At 27.4% G+C, this 19889-nt stretch overlaps 2 protein-coding genes across 13 annotated transcripts in view; one reads left to right on the top strand and one right to left on the bottom strand.

The window, feature by feature from the left end:
- Window positions 1-93: 93 nt before the first annotated feature.
- Window positions 94-17418, top strand: LOC106688951 (glutamate receptor ionotropic, kainate 2). The gene is made up of 17 exons (XM_014433666.3): window positions 94-465; window positions 2239-2397; window positions 3852-4036; window positions 4351-4511; window positions 6212-6353; window positions 6423-6641; window positions 7543-7686; window positions 8294-8518; window positions 9002-9217; window positions 11375-11459; window positions 12864-13002; window positions 13083-13220; window positions 13310-13508; window positions 13706-13931; window positions 14130-14245; window positions 14326-14469; window positions 17149-17418. The coding sequence occupies exons 1-17, from the start codon at window positions 363-365 to the stop codon at window positions 17326-17328; spliced, it is 2781 nt and encodes a 926-aa protein (XP_014289152.1). The 5' UTR covers window positions 94-362; the 3' UTR covers window positions 17329-17418.
- A 1297-nt stretch (window positions 17419-18715) lies between these two features.
- Window positions 18716-19889, bottom strand: part of smash (smallish) — a 240744-nt gene continuing 239570 nt past the window's right edge. For all 12 annotated transcript variants that reach the window (XM_067047100.1, XM_014433661.2, XM_067047099.1 and 9 more), the window contains one exon: window positions 18716-19254. In XM_067047100.1, coding sequence (XP_066903201.1) covers window positions 19232-19254 — 23 coding nt within the window. In that variant the 3' untranslated portion in view covers window positions 18716-19231. The remainder of the gene's footprint in view (window positions 19255-19889) is intronic.

The raw sequence follows: 19889 nt of genomic DNA, 5'->3' as shown, positions 1-19889 counted from the left end.
ATCAGTATAAAAAACTGTCTTATTTATCCTAAATAAAACTATATTATATTTATATACTTATGTAATGTTGAAAAGAATTTAGGGACAACAATTTATTTTTTAAATCATTTTAATCTAAATAAAACTTTATTTACACAGTGTTTACTTTTTAATTTTAAATCTTCTCAATTTCAGGGAACTAAATTAAGCTCTTTAGCAATAAATACAGTTTTCAAATAAAAATTCATGTGAAATCAGGAAAATTTGATCAATTGCCAAGATAGAAATAGGTGCTACAACAGGACAGTCTTACAGTGTTCGGTTATCTAGAGATCTTTCTGAGATTTCACCTTATTATGTTTTGATGAATATATTTTCTTAAAATGCTAATAAAAATAGTATTAATTACTTTTTTACTCTTTACAAATTCTTATACTTCAGAAGATGAGAAAAATGAAGAAATGGTTAAAACAGAAGTTAGAATAGGTAATTGTTTTAGTAAAATGTTATTACATATTCTATTTTTATCCTTAATTTTGAGTAAAACAAGAAATGAAAAATACTGAGACAATTCAAAATTTTTCAACTACACTAGAACATAGCATATCCTTGGTTCTGCTTGAAGAGTTAAAGAAGTTTTGATCTGCATGAAAAGTACTTAGAATAAATTTATGTTTTCGATTGATTATGCAAATTATATTTTCTTTATAGTTTCATAAAATATACTGTAGGTACAAATGTAAAACTCGTTTTGATGAATGTTATAATTAATTTCAATCATGAATATGCAGTAAGTACTCATTATATATATATATTAAACTAATAAGTACTTATTTACATCTTATTTATACTGTCATTAGTGTAATAAGTTTTTATAAACACTATTGTTGAATTAGATGTACTTCATTATTTTCAATACATGAAATATTTTATATTACAAAATACTCTCAAAAATAACAGATGAAGCGTGGAAGGTTATTTTTTAATAATCCTATTATCTAGATCTAAATAAACTATTGTTAAGCTGAGAATTATAACATAATCTAATGTTGATAGTTAATGTAGAAAATGTGTATAAAACTGTTTGGGATATTACATATATATATTTTAGCTGAAGGTTTTCCATAGTCAATAAAACTCTGTTTTGAGCAGAGATTTGACAGACATTGTTGTTGTTTTTTTAAAAATCTTTGTAATAATTCAAATAAAAATGTATCATTCATGGACAACAAATAACAGTAGTAACTGATTCATAATGATACATGACACAGATCTCACAGGCTTACTAACAACTATGGATCAGGAAATATCCAAATCCCCCCTTTTCCATCAAGTCAAATAATGAAGGACATACTTGGGCAAGTAAATATATAAATATAATTAGGAAAATAAATGATGTCCAAGTATATCCTTCATCATTTGAAATTATTGTGAGTGGAGATATTTCCTGATCCATAGTTATTAATATCCCTCCAAGATCTAGGTCATGTGTCATTGTAAATCAGTTACCCCTATTAGTTGTTCATGAATGGGATATTTTTATTTGAAATGTTGCTAAGATATAAAAAAACAAACAACAATTTCTGTCAAATCTCTGCTAAAATCATAGATGTGTCATAGATCTCTGCTCATTGATTGTGTATATCTTTGAAGAATAAAACAATTACCTTAGCAAGTTATAAATTCATTATTTCATTATTGTCCACATTTTAAAAATATTATACAAGGTTTTACTTGGTATATTTGTTATTTCTAAACCACAAAGTATTTCTAAATTTGTATTTGTATCAATTTTTTAATTATTTTTTTATTACTTGCAAGGTTCATTGTATAAATGGAAATTATTACAATTGAAATAGAATGAATATAATAATAAAAAAATACTTATACTTTGGAAAGAATTTCAATCAAGGAATTTTTTTTTCTGATAACAAATAAAATAGCTTTATCTGTGAACAATAAATAATAACTTATTAATTATGATCCTTATTTGGAAATTAATATTACTAATATAAAATATTTCATCATTGATATCAGTTATTCACAAATTGAGAATTAGCAATTCCTTCCCAAATCTTTTATGTGATTTTTTTAATATAATTACTACCTTGAAAACTATTTTTAAAACCCTATGACTAAAATTTTTATGTATTTTAATGCTATGTTAAATCCTCTATAAGCTATTTTTAAGTTATTTTACTTTCTACATTCTAAATTTATCCAATATCGCTAAATTTTTAAAATACTGTATTAATTTAGGAGCCCTTTTTGACAAAGAAGATGAAACACTCATCAAAACATTTACTGCTGCTGTGGAATTAGTTAATAGTGATGAAGAGTTGCTTCCCAACATGACGTTAGTACCCATACTATTCACAGGTATTCCAGAGTATGACAGTTTGGAAGTTGGTAAGAAAGGTATGCCACTGCTACGTTTTATTTTAGTCTTTAGTCTCATATTTTTTTTTGTTTTATAGTTTTGTTTAAACCGCATATTCTGATATTATTCGAACACCATTTGACATCCTGTAAAATTTTAGAGTTTAAAAAATGTTATAAAAAGGTTTATGAATTAAAAACTAAAAAAGGATATTATATGATTTCACTATCGTTTTACCATAGGAAAAAGGTTACGTCATTCATTAGTGATACTAGATATATTTACATGGTAAACTCATTACTCATTAAGGGTTTGTCAATAAATTTGAAAATATTTCTATTGTCAAATGGTCTAATTCTAATAAGATAGTACACCACACTAAATACCGATCCTTAGTTATTTAATTTGAACTACGTAGATTTAACAAGTACCAAAACAAACCAAATAAGTGATCCTGATTTATTACCATGTGATGTCCCAATGTCCAAGCTCTAAGCCAGTTTACTGAACAGATTCTGTTCCTGTCTAATATATATAGATTTTTATCTTTAGTTTCAATTTTAACCAAAAAAAATGGTAATAGAACTGAAAAAAGTTTCAAAACTATTTTATAATTCATTTAACTGAGAAGTTTTGAGTATAGGATCCTACCAATCACCTTAGGTGGGAAATAATGTAATATTAATAATACGTGGTCAGAAAGTTGGATCCCTCCATCTTCAATATCTATTGATTCACTCTCATACCAAAACCTTATCTCCCAGAACGAGGTGATCGTCAAAAAAGTAAACTAAAAGAATGCCAAGTATTGATTTAATAGTGTTTTTTCAAGATAATTAAAAATAAGATATACTAAATTTCATAAAGATAAAAATAAATCACTGCAGTGAAAAAATGGTTGGGAAATAGTTTTTTAAATAAATTATTCAAGTACATCCATGAATTGTACCTTTAAGAATAATTTTTGAATTGTGACTGGAGTGAAGGTGTTTGAAAATGGCCAATGTTGGACCAAAATGTTGCAAAATATATAACATATAAAATACATTTTTGAAAATAATTTTTTATTACTGTATTTAAAAGTATATGTTCATGATAAAATCATCATTTTATATTGCTTTATTGTCCATGTATTCTGCTTACTCAACATTTATCCACACCCCTCATCATCAACATGTTTACTTATAATATTATGAAATATGAACTATACATAACATTAAATAAGGAATGTAGAATTTTTTGAAACTGCTCTATTGAACAATTTTTATCTTGTGGCTAAACACATTCTTGTCCCAAAGCCTTTCAATTAAATAAGAGAGAAAATTAAATCCAATATCCTCGTATGTTTAGAAATAATTAAATGATGAATACATGAATTCCTTACTTGAAAATTTCTGATTTTTATTTTTATAAAGTTTCCCTCATTTATATATTATTTATGTAACTATAATATAAGCAAATAAGAATTATTCTGTTTTTCTTTTACCTTCAGTTTGTGAGCTCATGAGTTATGGTGTGGCTGCTATCTTCGGGCCGCAGTCACCATTTACTTCCTACCACGTTCAGTCGCTCTGTGATACTATGGAGATGCCTCATCTTTCGACAAAGTGGGATCTTAGCCAAAGAAGGAGTTCCTGCTTACTGAACATATATCCACACCCTTCATCACTAACACAGGTGTTCTGTTTATTTTATTTGAATTTGTGAACATTAAATCAGTCAATTCACATAAAAAGGTTAATTGGTAATTTATATTAATTTTGATTACTACAAGGCAAAGTTTTATATTACCATCATTTTAATTTATCTGTACCTAAGATTATTAAAAATTATTATTGACTGTAATTAATTTTTTCTTGACTTTTCAATCACGTTTTGTAGTCCTAGAAGTTTTGTTTTATAGTATATTTTATTATTTTCTTTTACCAGATGAAGGGATGTGAACATTTCATATCCTTTTATTTTTCATTATTATTATTTTTTTTTTTTAGGCCATTACTGATATTGTGGCAGCGTGGAATTGGAAAGGGTTCACAGTACTTTATGATGATTTTGATGCCCTCAGAAAGATTCAGGGTATTATTAAATTAGCTGATGATAAAGGCTATTTAGTTACTGTTAGGCAGCTAGAGTCAGATGATGATAACTATAGGTAAACATTATGTAGTTATATTATTTTCTAATTTAAACTTTTATAATTTTATCTTAAATCTAAAACTTTTTTAACACCTTTCATATAAATGATCTAATTTTAATGATACTAATTAAAAATACTATTACCTTATATACAATTTAAATTTGTCTTTCAAAATGATCAGAAGGACTAAAAGGTTTTTGAAGTAAAGGAAGATTTGAATAAATATGAATTTAAAAAGGAGTATGAAAAAATAATTTCCTAAAAATTTGAAAAAGAAAGAAATAATATTTCTGTATAAATTTTTTATTTGGATTACCATCATCAATTAATAAGTAGACAGTTATGTCCTCAGACCATTGGCAAGAAAGTCATGAGTGCTCTATTTTCCCTTTCCCCTCCAAAAAAAAAGAATATAGGTAAATAAAATAAAAATATAGGCGGAGCAGATAAGACAAATGTTAAGGACATTATTTTATTGTGTCTATAAAATCTACAGTTAGCAATAAGTTTCACCGACAGTAATCATCAAGGTAGAGATGTACAGTTAATTATTATTATATTAATATTTTTTGAGATTAAATATTAGCTAATTATTTTGTTATTTTATAAATTCTAAACTACTAGCAACATAGTTCTCTATTGACAATCTGATAAAAGCTCCAATTTTTTTTTTTAATGATGTTATTATGATATAATTAACTTGGAAATGGTTACTTTAAATTATAAAATACTTGAAATGAGAACGAGAAGATTTAAATTGTAATTTATCAAATATATTTCCAGCTCAATTTCTATATTAATTAACTAAAACTAATTTATTTAATACTTTGTTATTTTTCAAAATTTCCAACAAGAAAATAAGAAAATTAAATGTGCCTTTAGATGATTGGACCAAACCAGATAAATTGGGAGTAAGTAAATGTGGAAAACAGTATCCATAGTGTCTGACCGAATGGTCCAGCTAGATCATAAGATTTTTATTTCTTGGGTATGAACCACAGGTCCTTGCTAAAAGGAAACTTCATTCTACAGGGCACTAGTTTTGAAACTATTTACATTTCAATCAATAAATAAACATGATACAACTCTCAGACAGACATGGATGTGCTCCTATGTAGGAAGGGCTGAATCTCTTAGTTTTGGTGGGCACTCATAGGTAGCATTGCAACACCTCCTTGCTGCAATGTAATTACAATTGATATTTTTTAAATGAAAAACTGCATTATATATGAGGATCCTGTCAATAAATTTTGTGAATGAATAGCACTGGTATTCATCGAGCTCTCTGATGAACCTTAATCTAACCGAACCACTTTGTCCGTCATTATGGAAACCAGCTCCCTATCCAATTTGCTCACCGCCTGATTTATGCATGAGGGTGGCATAACCCTACTCTCCTTCACAACAAAAGTGAAGTCAAAAATACTATGCCCACGAAAGGAAGGTTCAATCAATTAATTAATATAGCACATTGTGGTTAATAAGGTATGTTCGCCATTGTAATCTAATCTGAAATAGAAGGGGGCCAGTGATTGGGTCATACTCTTCCCCTACTGCTCTGCAATGCCCCTTTTGGCTCTTGAATTATAATTCTTCCTCCAAGGATTTATCTGGTCTCACCCATTTATTCTGCTCTGTCCACATCTGGTTTTCCAACTAGAATTCCATAATTTGTATAATTATAAATATTTATTTATTCATTATTTTCTTATCAGGCCTGTCTTAAAGGAAATAAAACATTCTGATGAAACAAACATTGTAATAGACTGTGCTGTTGAAAAGCTTGAAAATCTTCTGATCCAGGCACAACAAGTTGGTATCATGGGTAGTCGCTACAATTATATCATCGCTACTTTGGTGAGTATTAATTTAATAGCTATTATGCATTGACTATTATCTGATGATATCTTTATTAATTCATATTAGGATTTCCAAACTATCAATTATGAACCTTTTATGTGGGGAGGAACAAATATAACTGGAATCAGATTAGTAGATCCAGATGATCCTTATGTGAGAAATGTAACTCAAACAGAAGAGCGTGGGGAAGAGGATGGTATGGAATCAACAACAACTGGTTTAGGCGACATCTCTACGACTGAGCCACCTATAGAGGAGGAGGAAGAACAGTCATCGATACCAACAGTAAGGGTTTTATAATATATTATATATAAATATAGTTGTGTTATTTTTATTTTATATTTTTATCTTTTTAAAAAAAAATAAATATCTGACTAAAAATCTTTTTTAATATACAGAAAAATAATTCTACAAAAGTTATTTAATTTTATTACTATAACATTTCAACATCAATGAAATAACAGGAATTTATATTTTATTCTTTATTCTGCTCAAAAATTAGTAAGCTTTACTGTTTTCTACTGTTCCAGGGAATGTTCATAATATAAGTAGAGAACATATTGGAAAAAATCCCAACATAAATAAATAATTTTCACATATAAAAAATACTATAATATTCAAAACACTAAGCAGAGATGTTGCTTCTTCTGACTTAGGCAAAGTCCAAAGCATATTCTGTCATAATCCCTCCAAGTACAAACTATTTTTATTTAAGCAAAATAACACTACAGTATATATATTATTTTATGGTTCATAGTTGTAGGATAATTATTGACTATATATGTAATCAAGACTGGGAAGTAGGTTGAGGAGTGCGGTCAAGAAACATGACACACATCAACTGTAAAACTATTTTTAATTTGAGTCAATATTTTGACCTAATTTGTAGGGTTCCATTAGAGTAATGAGTCCAGAGATATGAAAACAAATTGACAAAACTTGTTTATAATCAATCACCAGAACATGACTCATTCACAAACAATCATTTTAACAAGACTTATTCAGAATCAATCACAGGTACAATCTCTGGCATTGTCATCTCGTTTGGTAAACATTAAAAATAAGTTTACACTTACTGTGTAATCTTTCTTGATCCTACCCTTAAACCACCTTACCTTTGAATGGATTCAGAATTATCAACAAAACTAATATAGTAAATTTCATTTACCTAAAATTATTATTGCAGGTAGAGGCAGCTTTGTTACATGATGCAGTATTGCTTTTTGTAAAAGCCCTTCAACATTTAAGTCCTCTGAACATCAAACCTTTAGAATGCGGTCCTCATTCAAGTTTCGATTTTGGTTACACAGTTATAAACTATATGAGGCTGGTAAGTACACACTTATATCAGAGGTTGGGACTCACAATATTGACTCACAGCTACATTAGCATAATAAATAATTACCTGGCAAAGGCTGCTTTGAACCCAAGCTGAGGAATTAGTAGCACCATCTTATGATTTAAGATGATATTATTTTTAAAAGTTTTGAAATTATCACAAACCTTCATAAAATCATCTATTAATATAAAAGCTTAATAGCTAAACTATTTCTATCTTAGATGTAGAAAAATCCTTAGATTGTTTCTGGAACAAGAAATCCTATGGAAAATAAAATCTTATTTCCTTTCCTATACTTTCTGATTTTTCTTTTGTGTTTCTAAAGTCTAATATATTATACTTATATTTTCCGCAACTTGCTGAAGTACAGAACATTATCTGACGATACTGTAATACTTTCTTCTCATATTTGTTACAACAGCACCCAATGCAGGGCACCTTTTCAACTTTTATTCAAAGAATGGTTATATTTAAATAAGATCTGTCCTATCAAACTTGGTATAGGAGAATACTAAAAACAAAATAAATAACTTAACATAATATTTTAGAAGGAAATCATTCAATAATGGGAAATTAATGTTAGTTTTGTTGGTTGCAGAGTGAAATTAAAGGATTGACTGGAGTTATTAAATTTAATCACGAAGGTTACAGAACTGACATTCAGCTTGATGTAATCTCTTTAACAGAAGAAGGTTTGCAGAAGACAGGGACGTGGAACACAACTACAGGGCTTGCGATGGATCCTCCAGATACAAATGAAGGCTTTGTAGTCGATGCTGGTGAAGATTTAAGGAATAAATCATTCGTTGTTATAATAGCATTAGTAAGTATGTCTGCTAGCATCTATTTAACTTGAAATAATTTATATTATGTTTTGTTTCTGATTATTTTATTATATTTTTATTTCCTATAATTACGTACCCAAGCATAGAATTCAAGGTCTAAATGAAAACTAGACTTCAGAAAATCTACAATTAGGTTATATTTAAATTATTTTCTTTTATTGACTAATGTAAAAAAGCATTCTCATATTTACTATGTTTAATACATTTTTCCATTAACTTCCTGTAATCGATTTTAAAAACTTGATTTATTGATGAATTTGTTGAAATCAGTCAATATAGAATTGATGAGATGGTTACTGCAAGCAGTTATTGTAATTTTAAACAGTTAAAAAATTACTAAAATATAATAAAATCTTGATATTTTATGCAAGAAGGACGGGATGAGAACTGATAAAATTGGCTTTATAATTTAAAATACTTACTTTTATGCATATTATTAAAAATCTTAATTTTTTAAATAGACACATCCATACAACATGTTGAAGGAAGACAGTAAAACTCTTACAGGGAATGAAAGATATGAAGGTTTTGGTGTTGATTTGATTCACGAACTGTCCCTCATGTCTGGTTTCAATTACACTTTTGTTGAGCAATACGACAAGAACAGTGGAAGCCCCACAACCCTTAAAAATGGAAGTAGGGTTTGGAATGGAATGATTGGAGAAGTACAAGCAGGAGTAAGTAATACTAAATTGCTTAATCTTTCAATATCAATTTTACCATTTTTTTAATAGACATTTTCTGCTTTATAAAAATCATTTATTGAACTTGTCATAAATATTAGAGAGCTTATTTCAATGCATTTTAAGTATTTAACCTCAAGACCAATCTAAATATATAACAATTTTAATATTCAGTCAATTGTATACTATTTTAATATGGAAGAAGTAATTATTTTTGTAATGGCTCAAATGGGAAGCACATCTAAGTGATACTCTCTACCAACAAACCTAGATATATGATATAGAACAAAAATCATTTATTAAAAGTTAAGTGAAATCAATCTTTGATACATTCATTTAAATGCATTTTGTATATGTGATCTCAAAATCAGTTTAAATATGTAACAAATTCAATATTCAGTTAGTTTTATATAATTTTCAATGGCCCAAATGACTACTGTAGTGCGCTCTATCGACAAACACCAGTGGTAACTACCTTATCAGGGCAGTACTACTAAAGATACAGTACAGTATACAGATTTTTTTGTATTCATTGGTAGTTATCTTGCTCTTTGTTCTTAGCCCTGAAGAAGACTAGAAACTCTGGCCGAAAAATTGACACTATTAAATAAGTTCTCTCAACTTATCTGTGTTTTTACTGACTGCATCCCCAACCATCTTCCCCTCATATGAATAAATATGATTGAAAAATTATACATCGTTTTATGTAACTCCAATCAATAAAATAAAAAATATATAAAATGACAATTTAGAATGTTAAAATAATAGTACAATTTACTGTCTTAGGACAGCAGCACAAAACAAGAAATGTAGAAAATAAGAGTTTCAATTAACACTGTTAGAAGTCAGCACCATGCAAACAACCGTTTCCTAAGTCGAAAGATGGCTTGAAAATATTTTTGATAATAGTTTGACTAACTGCATAAAGGTAGCAGCACCAATCAAGAAACATAGGAATAGTAGTTTTATTAACCGCTACTAGAGGCCAGCACCATCCAAACCGCCATTTCTGAAGTCTAACAAGAAAATTTTATTTTGTATTAGGATATTAGGAACTTAAAGGAGCTCAACTGATCGGATCGGATAGTTAAGAGTTGTGTTGGAACATATTTGATTGGTTTTGTTCCAACACAATCGTAAAGTCAAACGGAATTGTTGAGCTCCTTTGTGTTCCTAATATCCTAATATAAAATACAAATTTTCGTGCTTGACTTTGGAAATGGCTGTTTGGATGGTGCTGGCCTCTTGCGGTGGTTAATAAAATTACTATTTCTATCTTTTCTGATTGGTGCTGCTACCTTTATTCAGTTAGTCAAACTATTATTAAAAATATTTTCAAGCTGTTTGGAATTAGAAAATGGCTGTTTGAGTGGTGCTGGCCTCTAACGGTGCTAATCGGAACAATTATATTTACATTCTAAATTGAAAGATCAGTAAGAAACTTCAAACTATTATGAATTTAATTATGATTTACGTAGTGAGTCATAAATTAGTTTTGTTGTAAAAAATTAAACATTTACTTTGATTAAGAGAGTTAGGCTTTTAATCCATTTCATGGAGACATATGCACCATAAGAACTTGTTGAAATTGAAATTTCATATAATAGACGAATTTGATTATGATTTAATTGTTATGTTGGGAATTAGTATTGTTATGATAAATTAAAAACTATTTAGATTAAGAGAGTTAGGTCTAGTCTCCTTTAGATTGTTTTTAAATAAGAACTTCCTCCTATAAGGTATACTAAAGATACTAGTAGTACTCCGAAAGATCACTTATCACTGATCACTGATCATTGACACTCTTCAAGTCATAATAGCTTCTTTAAGCAAGATTAAATTGTGTTATTTCATTTTTTATCAACTGGTATGTATAATTATGACATTGTAAATACCAAATTGTTGTATATATTATTAATAAAGCAATGAAACTAACTCCTGGATAAGCTTAAATATATTCACAATTAGAATGCCCCTGGACACCAAAGTTTACTTAAAGAGTATAAGACCCCTTCCTGATGAGGTTGAAATTAAGCCTTCTCTAAGTCCCTTTGGGGTCTATTATGAGTTATTATTTAATTTTTAATTAATTTATATCATAATATTAGTCTATTAAATTGTATCCTCAACCAATTTAAAAATTTATTACAGAGAGCAGACTTGGCTATTGCCGATATCACTATTACAAGAGAGAGAGAAAGGGACGTTGACTTCACGCATCCTTTTATGAATCTTGGTAGTCATCTTAATTATTTTAAGCAAATACTTATTTTTTCTTCTTATTTATGATTTCTGAAAACATCACATTGTGTAACATAGAATTATTAGTAATACTTTCTTTCTGTTTCACAAGATAATATTTTAATAACAAATAATGATTCAGAATGGTATTTCATTTAGGATTTTTATTTTTATGTGATTCATTAATAAATATACAGTTCATAATTGTAATTGTTAAAATGCTCTTGTATAAAATATTTCAAATAACTTTTCTTTGTTTGAAATTTAATATTTTAGAAACTGTTTAATTCTGATTTATCTGATCTGTGTAAGGAGATAATGCTATCACTCTTCTCATGTTCAATAAACCTTGGGATTTTAATAATAATAATTATTTTTATTGTACAATAATTAAAATAACTGACAACATATATGAAGTTTAAAAATTGTTTAATAGTGAATATGATTTATAATCAATAGAATAAATGAAAATAAAATAAAAACTTGAATGATAACTCAGATAAGAGAATTAAAATTTTCAGATTTAAATAATTTATATTGACAGATTTTCAATATTTAGTTATTATGGACTGTTCTTTTAATAAAATGTTTAGTAATGAACAACTTATAATTGGAAATACTTTCTGTATTTAATAAGATAAGTTTATTTCAGAAAACAAAAATTAAAATCAAACTTTGTCAATACCTTTTAAAATAAAACAAATTTTATTGTTTATTTGTTTTATATGTTTTAATATTTATCCAAGAATAAACAATATTAATTTAACAGTGTAATATGTTTCACAGAAACAGACTATTAATTATTTTAAATTTATAAAATAATAAATAATTTGCTAATTATTTTTAAATGAAAAATTATTAATAATGTTTTATCTATTTTTGAATATATGGAGAAAATGATTTATTTAAAGAAGAATTAAAGAATTAAAAAATCTCAGAGATAAAATTAATTAGATAATTAATTAATTTAGATTTTACTGAGATATTTCCTGATCAATAAATCATTATCTCATTTTTAAAAAAATCTCAAGAATAAGAAGTTTTTCAAAAAATTATTGTGATTGTTTCTCAGAAAAATATAATTTTTTTTATGGATAGTTTTTGTATATTTATTTTTGTAACTTGATCTTTAACAGTAATTTTATTATAATTTTTAACTCTCCAAAACTGATTTCTAATTTTGAAATGTAATTATGTAGCATATTTTTTAATAGCTTGGTAAAATTTTATTTGGATTTTTATCTATCAATGACAATGATTAAGTAGATGACAAATTTTAACCACACTTTTAATTTTATGAATACCTTGACTTCTGAAATTTTCTGTTTGCCTTCACAGAAAACTCTAATTTTGAAATGTTTTGTTAGCATTGGTTGAATAATTTCTTCATGATGTTCAGGTATAAGCATCTTGCACAGAAAACCATCAAAAGCACCACCTAGTCTGTTTTCATTTCTTTCACCCTTCAGCAATGATGTTTGGGGTTTTATGTTGGCAGCATATTTTGGAGTGTCATTACTATTATTTGTTATGGCCAGGTAAGTAAGAAATTGATATGATGATTATCTTCATAATTAAAATGAAATATTTTGCTCTAACTAAATCTGGTTATTAATAGGCTGAGCCCTAATGAATGGACTAACCCATATCCATGTATTGAGGAACCAGAACATTTAGAAAACCAATTTAGTCTTTTGAACTCTTTATGGTTCACATTGGGTTCAGTGATGCAACAGGGTTCTGATGTCGCACCTATGTAATATGAGGTTTAATTTTATTTATCTATTTTTTTATAGAAAAAAGTAAAAGTATTATTTTTGTTGTTGTCCTTTTTGTTTACTACAGATCTGTTTCAACAAGAATGGTCGCTTCGATCTGGTGGTTCTTTACACTTATTATGGTTTCATCATACACTGCCAATTTAGCTGCCTTTTTGACTGTGGAAAACAATGTTTCGCCATTCAGTGATGTTAAAGAATTGGCTGAGCAGTCTGATATAAAATATGGAGCTAAAAAGGGTGGAGCGACTGCTAATTTTTTCCGGGTCTGTCTCTCAACATTATTTTATTAGTAGAAATCATTTAAATTGTATAAATAATAATTCCTCTCTACTATAAGAAATTATGCTTCATTATATTATTAGAATTAATACAGCTATAATATTAATTATTAAGATCTTATCAACTAACAATATAATATAAATATTTTGATAGATAAATTAATTACTACTATTTATTTTAGGATTCTAAGGAAGAACTTTATCAAAAAATCTATAAATTTATGGGGGATAATCCGGACTGTATGATGCCGAACAATGATGTTGGCGTAAATAGAGTTGTTAGTGAAGATAAATATGCTTTTTTCATGGAATCAGCCAGTATTGAGTATGAAGTTCAAAGGAAATGTCAGCTGGCCATGGTTGGAGATTTACTTGATAGTAAAGGATATGGGATAGTCATGCGTCAAAGTAAGTAAGGAAAAGTATTAGGAAGAATAAAATCAAGTTACCTAATTACTTAAATGAAAATTGCATGATTAAAACCAACCAACTCTAACTACTTAATTGACTTTGTTAATTCATTCAAGTACCAATTAGTCATCACAAGTTTATCAAAACATTTTTGTGATATCTTGAACTTTAAACTCATGTTTAAATAATTACCAGATTCTACATACAGAAATGCACTAAACAAGAACGTCGTCAGACTTCAAGAGAATGGAAAATTGTCACAATTAAAAGATAAGTGGTGGAAAGAAAAGAGAGGAGGCGGTGCTTGCACGGTAAAACTATTTTATTCCTTTAAATAGTGAAAGAAAACAGAAAATTTTCTATGTAATATAACCTGATCTGTTTATTGCAGGATGGAGCTGAAGAAGGAGAAGCTAGTGAACTGAATCTGAACAATGTAGGTGGTGTGTTTGTTGTTCTAGTTGCAGGCTGCTTCATTGGTGTGTTCCTATCCTTCTGTGAAGTTTTGTGGGATATTTCCCAGAGAGATGAAAAGGTCATTATTTTATTTTTATTATACACTATAATGGTTGTTCAAATAGTGAATAAAGAAGAAGATAGGGAGACTGAGGATGATGGTCAAGAAAAACCCCAAAATACTAAGAACCATTTATTGAATGATATTTCACCCAACAATGCATGCCAATTCAGGGCTACAATGAGTTAAATATGATAGAAGTAAATAATAATAAAAAAATAATAAAACTGAGATAAAGACAAAATTAATAGAAAATAAATTAAATACTAAGAAATGAGTAAAATTATAGAAGTAGAAAGAATGACATTATAACAAGATAGGACATAAATATAAACAAATCAGAATGAAAGGAGTAGTATTAAATAATACTCACAAATAATTAAAAAAATAGAATTTGAATTTACAAGTAGCAATTGAATTAAATAGTAAGTAATATTGTAGACATATGAAGAATAAAACATAATGATATAAAAAGAGATATGGATATGAACAAAGAAAAGACAGAAATAATTAGAAAAATGATAAATAATAAAAGTAATTACAGAAATGATTTTACTAATAAAGAATAAAAAATAGTAACATAGACAGTAGTAATAATAAAGTAAATGAGTGAAATAAAAACAAATTAAATAAAACAATTATTTACTCAGCCAAGGTATTTTATTTAAGAACCTTAATTAAAAAAAACAATGCAACACCACCTTGACACTCTTGACACCTACACATTTTTAGCCTTCTCTCCTGTTAATTTACGACAATTTGAGAGTCTGAGATTTATCATTTCCATTTAATATTCTATTCGACATTGATTTTAATTTATTTTTTCTTTGTTAAATTACAGTCATCTTATACTTTTCTTTTAATTCTTACGTAGTTTTATGTAATTTCTTTTTCTATTATTTTGTCATAATGTCATTCTTTCTTTATTCATTTTCAGTATTACTATTTAAGTTCCTAATAGTTAATTTCATTTCTATTATTATATTTTTTTATATTTATCAATTTCCTTGTTAATTACTCCATCATATTACTATTTCCAGGTATTATCTTCCATATTTTCGTGTCATTATTTCAACTTATATAATTTTACTAATGTATTACTGTTCAATTTATTTCCAACCACTTATATCTCTATCATTATCTTTATTATTTAGTTTTTTTTTATTACCTATTTCTGTCATATTTACACCACTGTAAACCTGAAGAAAGTATGCAATTTTGGCTTAAATGTCAGGTTTCTTCTAGTCCATCTTCTTCATCAATATTTTATGGGCCAGAATCTAGATTAATTTTATGTAAGCATATTCTCAACTAATTGGCAATTAACAAAACAAGTAATTTGTTTTCCATTTCTGAATGAGAAATATTGCTTAAGATTGAAATATTGTGATGATTTGCAAATTTTATTGTTAAGAAAAAAAATCTTTGGACATACAGTGCTTCCTTTCATGCTTAGAACCGTGTGTATGATTTTAGTTGGTACAAAAAATTCGAATTAATAAGTCGAGTTATAACTAACTTCCGTTGTTTTGTTTTTTTATCATTTATTTTGTCCTCATTAAATAACAAAATTATATTAATTTATTATGTATTCTCCATTATTATCTACAACCTTCTCCCGTCTTCCTGGCAGTTTATCGATTCCTTCCTGGTAATATGTGGTTGGTATGGACTGGAAGAAGTTTTCAATAGCCTGCCTGACTTTCTCTTCTGAATTGAAAGTTTTTCCATTCAAAAGGTTTTTTAAGGAACAGAAAAGGTGGTTGTCTGTCAGGATAAGATCTGGGGAATAAGGTGGATGTAGTAAAACAGACCAACCAAGCTCATGAATTTTTTCTTGAGTCACACAGCTGTAAGTGGTTGCGCATTGTCATGTAAAAGAATGATGTTTTTTCAATTGGCGAGTGTAGGACGCTTTTCATGGAGTTTCTCTTGCACTCTTTGCGACTGCTAACAAATATATCCGCAGTAATCATTAAATTTGATTTCAAGAACTCGTACTGAATGTATCCTTAACAATCCCACCATGCACAATAAAACCTTTTTGCCATGAATGTTTGCTTTAGGATTTGGTAAGGGTGGTTAATCCTTATCAAGCCACTGTCTTTTGCGCATGATATTGTCATAGGTAACCCATTTTTCATCCCCTGTTACAATACTATTTAAAAAAGGCTCAATTTTTACCTTTGAGAGCAGACTTGTGGCGATTGACATGCAATATTTTTTATTCATTGGGATTATGAGGTACCCATACTCCTTACTTGCTAACTTTTCCTAATTTCTCCAGGTAGCAGTTAACAGTTTATTGTGATGTATTGAAACTTTCTGTATACTATTCAACCTGTTCATACCACTTATTGATTGACGTGGTTTTTGCTCCTATGTAGTCTGTAAAAGGTTGTCACCAAAGTTGGAAGGACGTCCTTCCCTCGATTTGTCTTTAAAGGTTGTATCACCGGAATGGAATTCTATAGGTTTATAGATGTACTCTATACAAAATACTAACTGATGCCTCATCTATATAGTGAAAACAAATACCTGTCATGGTTGATTGGATGAGGTTCATTCATTCAGGATATTTCAACTGTCCTCTAGGCTCTTATTGGGCTTTTGCGAAGCAGATTCTTTAACTACTATTGTTAAATTAGAATTCTAAATAAATAATTTTTATTTTAATGTTTTCATTGTATTTTTCAGATATCTTTCAAACATGAGCTAATGGAGGAAATTAAATTTATAATGAAATGCAAAGGAACTGTGAAACCTGTTAGAAAGAATAGTTTGACTTTATGTAACAATTTGTCAAAAAGTAGCAGCAAAAGCAGCAGTACTAGTAAACGTTCTAGCAAAAATTCATTCTCTTTCAGGTTACCCTAAACCTGGTTTATGTATAATAAATTTTTCTAAGAGTGATTGATTAGGTCATAAAAAATATATATTTCTGAATAAATATTTATTATTTTTACAGTAATGTTTGAAACTGTTTTGTATCCATACCTTTTTTCATCAATTTAATTTATTTTTCCCAATCCCATTTCTTAAATTTGATTTAGTGAAATTTGGTAATTTTAACTACTACCAATTCATCTGTTCAATCTAAAAACTTTACACGGTAAATATTTTAAATTATTTTTTTTTTTTGCAAGTTTTAAAATATTTACCGTGTAAAGTTTTTAGATTGAACAAATGAATATATATATATATATATACCCAATTGGTTAAATAAATCATTAATATTTCACAAAAAAGTGAGTTAATCTGCTAAAAACAATTTTAAAAAGAGATAATTAAATACCAATTCATTGTTACTAATGTCTTGTAACGAGATCAAAAAATACCCTCATTCCTGCAGTAGGATTAATTTCCACTTTATATTTAAAAACAGAGGTTTGACAGAAGAATGTAAATATAAAATTTAATTTTACAAAGTATAAAGTCTGATACAATGTATAAACAAAGATAAAATCATACATAATGAGATGTTTTAAAACAGTTTATTAATAAAATACTCAATAATTTTGTAATATTGAGATCAGAAATGCCAGAGGAATGATGAAAATCGATCTTCATATTTTTTAAAAATAAAGATATCAATAAAATATAAAATTCTAATCTTTAATTAATTTTTTTTTTACAGTTTTATGTTTTAAAAATTATCTTTGGGTTTTATCCATAATTTTAATACTCAGTGAGGACTTCAAAAAAATGAAATTTAAAGAAAATCACCCATATGGATGGTTTAATCGAAAATGATTAAAAAATATTACATATTGGGGCAATTATATATTTCTGTAATTTAAAAACAAGTTAACATTTTTGAAAATGTATTTGATTTTTTAAAATTTGTTTCTTTGTTTTTTGTTTATATTTCCACTTATCACAATGGTCCTAATGAAGAGCTACATTGTGGGTTGAGATGTTAGCAATAAATAAATAGTTGAAAAAACTTTTTTCCTTCTTGACTGTAACTCTGAACATCTTCAAATATTATTGTCTATTTACTTTTATCCTTTAACATTCAACTAACTGTGTCAAATAATTGTTCAAAAACCTTAAAATGTCTTATTAACAGGTAAATTATATAAAATAACAGATCTTGATGAAAAAGATATGACCATTCCACAGATCTAATGTAAGATGGAAATGTAGAAACAGTTATTTTTATATTTAAAAAAAAGAAGGAAAAAATATAATAGAAAATTGGCTTGCAGGAAATAAGTATGCTCAAGGATATAGGAAAATAGATAAAAAATAACACAAAATATAACGTTCAGATATAAGAACATAAATGTATTTTTAGTTATAATTGCATTAATAACAAGAATACATATAGTACATTGAATTCTGCATTCTTTATAAATTTACAAAATCTATATATATATTACACTTATATACAACGAAGAACCCACATACCATCTCTGGTTGGAATATTCTATAAAATTTGTTCAAAGGTTCAGCAAGATTTAATCATAGTAAAGGCTAAACTAACAGGACATTAACAAGTAACAAATGATATTTTGTTAAACAGTGTAACAGGCTACAAAAAATAAAATAAAACAATAATAATAATTGCATTGAAAGATAAATAGGCTGACTTTCAAAAATAATAATTATACAACATATACTCTTACATGATAAATATTACAACATTATGTACATAACTATGTTATGTAAACACTGACAATGATACACAACAAAGCTTTAATGAGTTAAATTACGACTACTGATCAATTAGGTACTCAATGTGGTAATTTTTACACTTTGTTTGTCATTCGAATGTTTACACACAGCTGAACTTTGCTCCTGAAAAAATTCAATTAACATTTTAACAAAACTAAAATTCAATAAAGAAATTCTATTAAACAACTTTTTATGATTAAAAACATTTATCATGCTAACATTAAAATGTTTACTATTTGGTATCAATATAGTCCAATCATGATAATCTGATGAATATGAGAACTACAACTAGTCAGATTATAAAATATTCTGGACTACTAAGTAGCACATTTAAATAATGAAAATAAGAAATTGAGCTCCAAACGATGCAAAAATAAATGAGTTTTATTAATACTTCTTAATTAATAACATTATCTTTATTAAAACAGATTATAACCATTATAGGGACAAAGATAATCAACAAATATATTGTGACAAAAAACAACCCACTCTCTTCAACTTTCTCACTATAATAAGTAAAAATATCCTTTCACTATATTTCATTAGCTTTTAAGATTATCAAACATGTTGGACTGTCTAGATTGCACTGTACTGTCTTATTTCTTAAGTTTGAAGGCCATTTTGATGATTTTTAACAGGTCAAATATAACCATTGCATACCATTAGTAGAAAATACTACAAAAATAATATCAGAGGTTTTTCATCCTATTATGCCAAAATTTTATCATTCATTGTTCAAGCATTATAATATGAAGTTT

This window comes from Halyomorpha halys, unplaced genomic scaffold (genome assembly GCF_000696795.3).
Source record: "Halyomorpha halys isolate HHAL.00 unplaced genomic scaffold, Hhal_1.1 Scaffold1240.1, whole genome shotgun sequence".
Classification (NCBI taxonomy): Eukaryota; Metazoa; Arthropoda; class Insecta; order Hemiptera; family Pentatomidae; genus Halyomorpha; species Halyomorpha halys.
Note: the sequence above shows the minus strand (reverse complement) of the source record. Positions and strands in the feature narration are given on the sequence as shown.

What these genes read in the sequence shown, in the direction of transcription:
- LOC106688951 (XM_014433666.3), top strand. Translation starts at nt 363, where the DNA reads ATGCTAATAAAAATAGTATTAATTACTTTTTTACTCTTTACAAATTCT. An exon ending in TTTGGAAGTTGGTAAGAAAG is followed by an intron (nt 2,398 to 3,851) that starts GTATGCCACTGC and finishes TTTTACCTTCAG; the next exon opens with TTTGTGAGCTCATGAGTTAT. An exon ending in ATTATATCATCGCTACTTTG is followed by an intron (nt 6,354 to 6,422) that starts GTGAGTATTAAT and finishes AATTCATATTAG; the next exon opens with GATTTCCAAACTATCAATTA.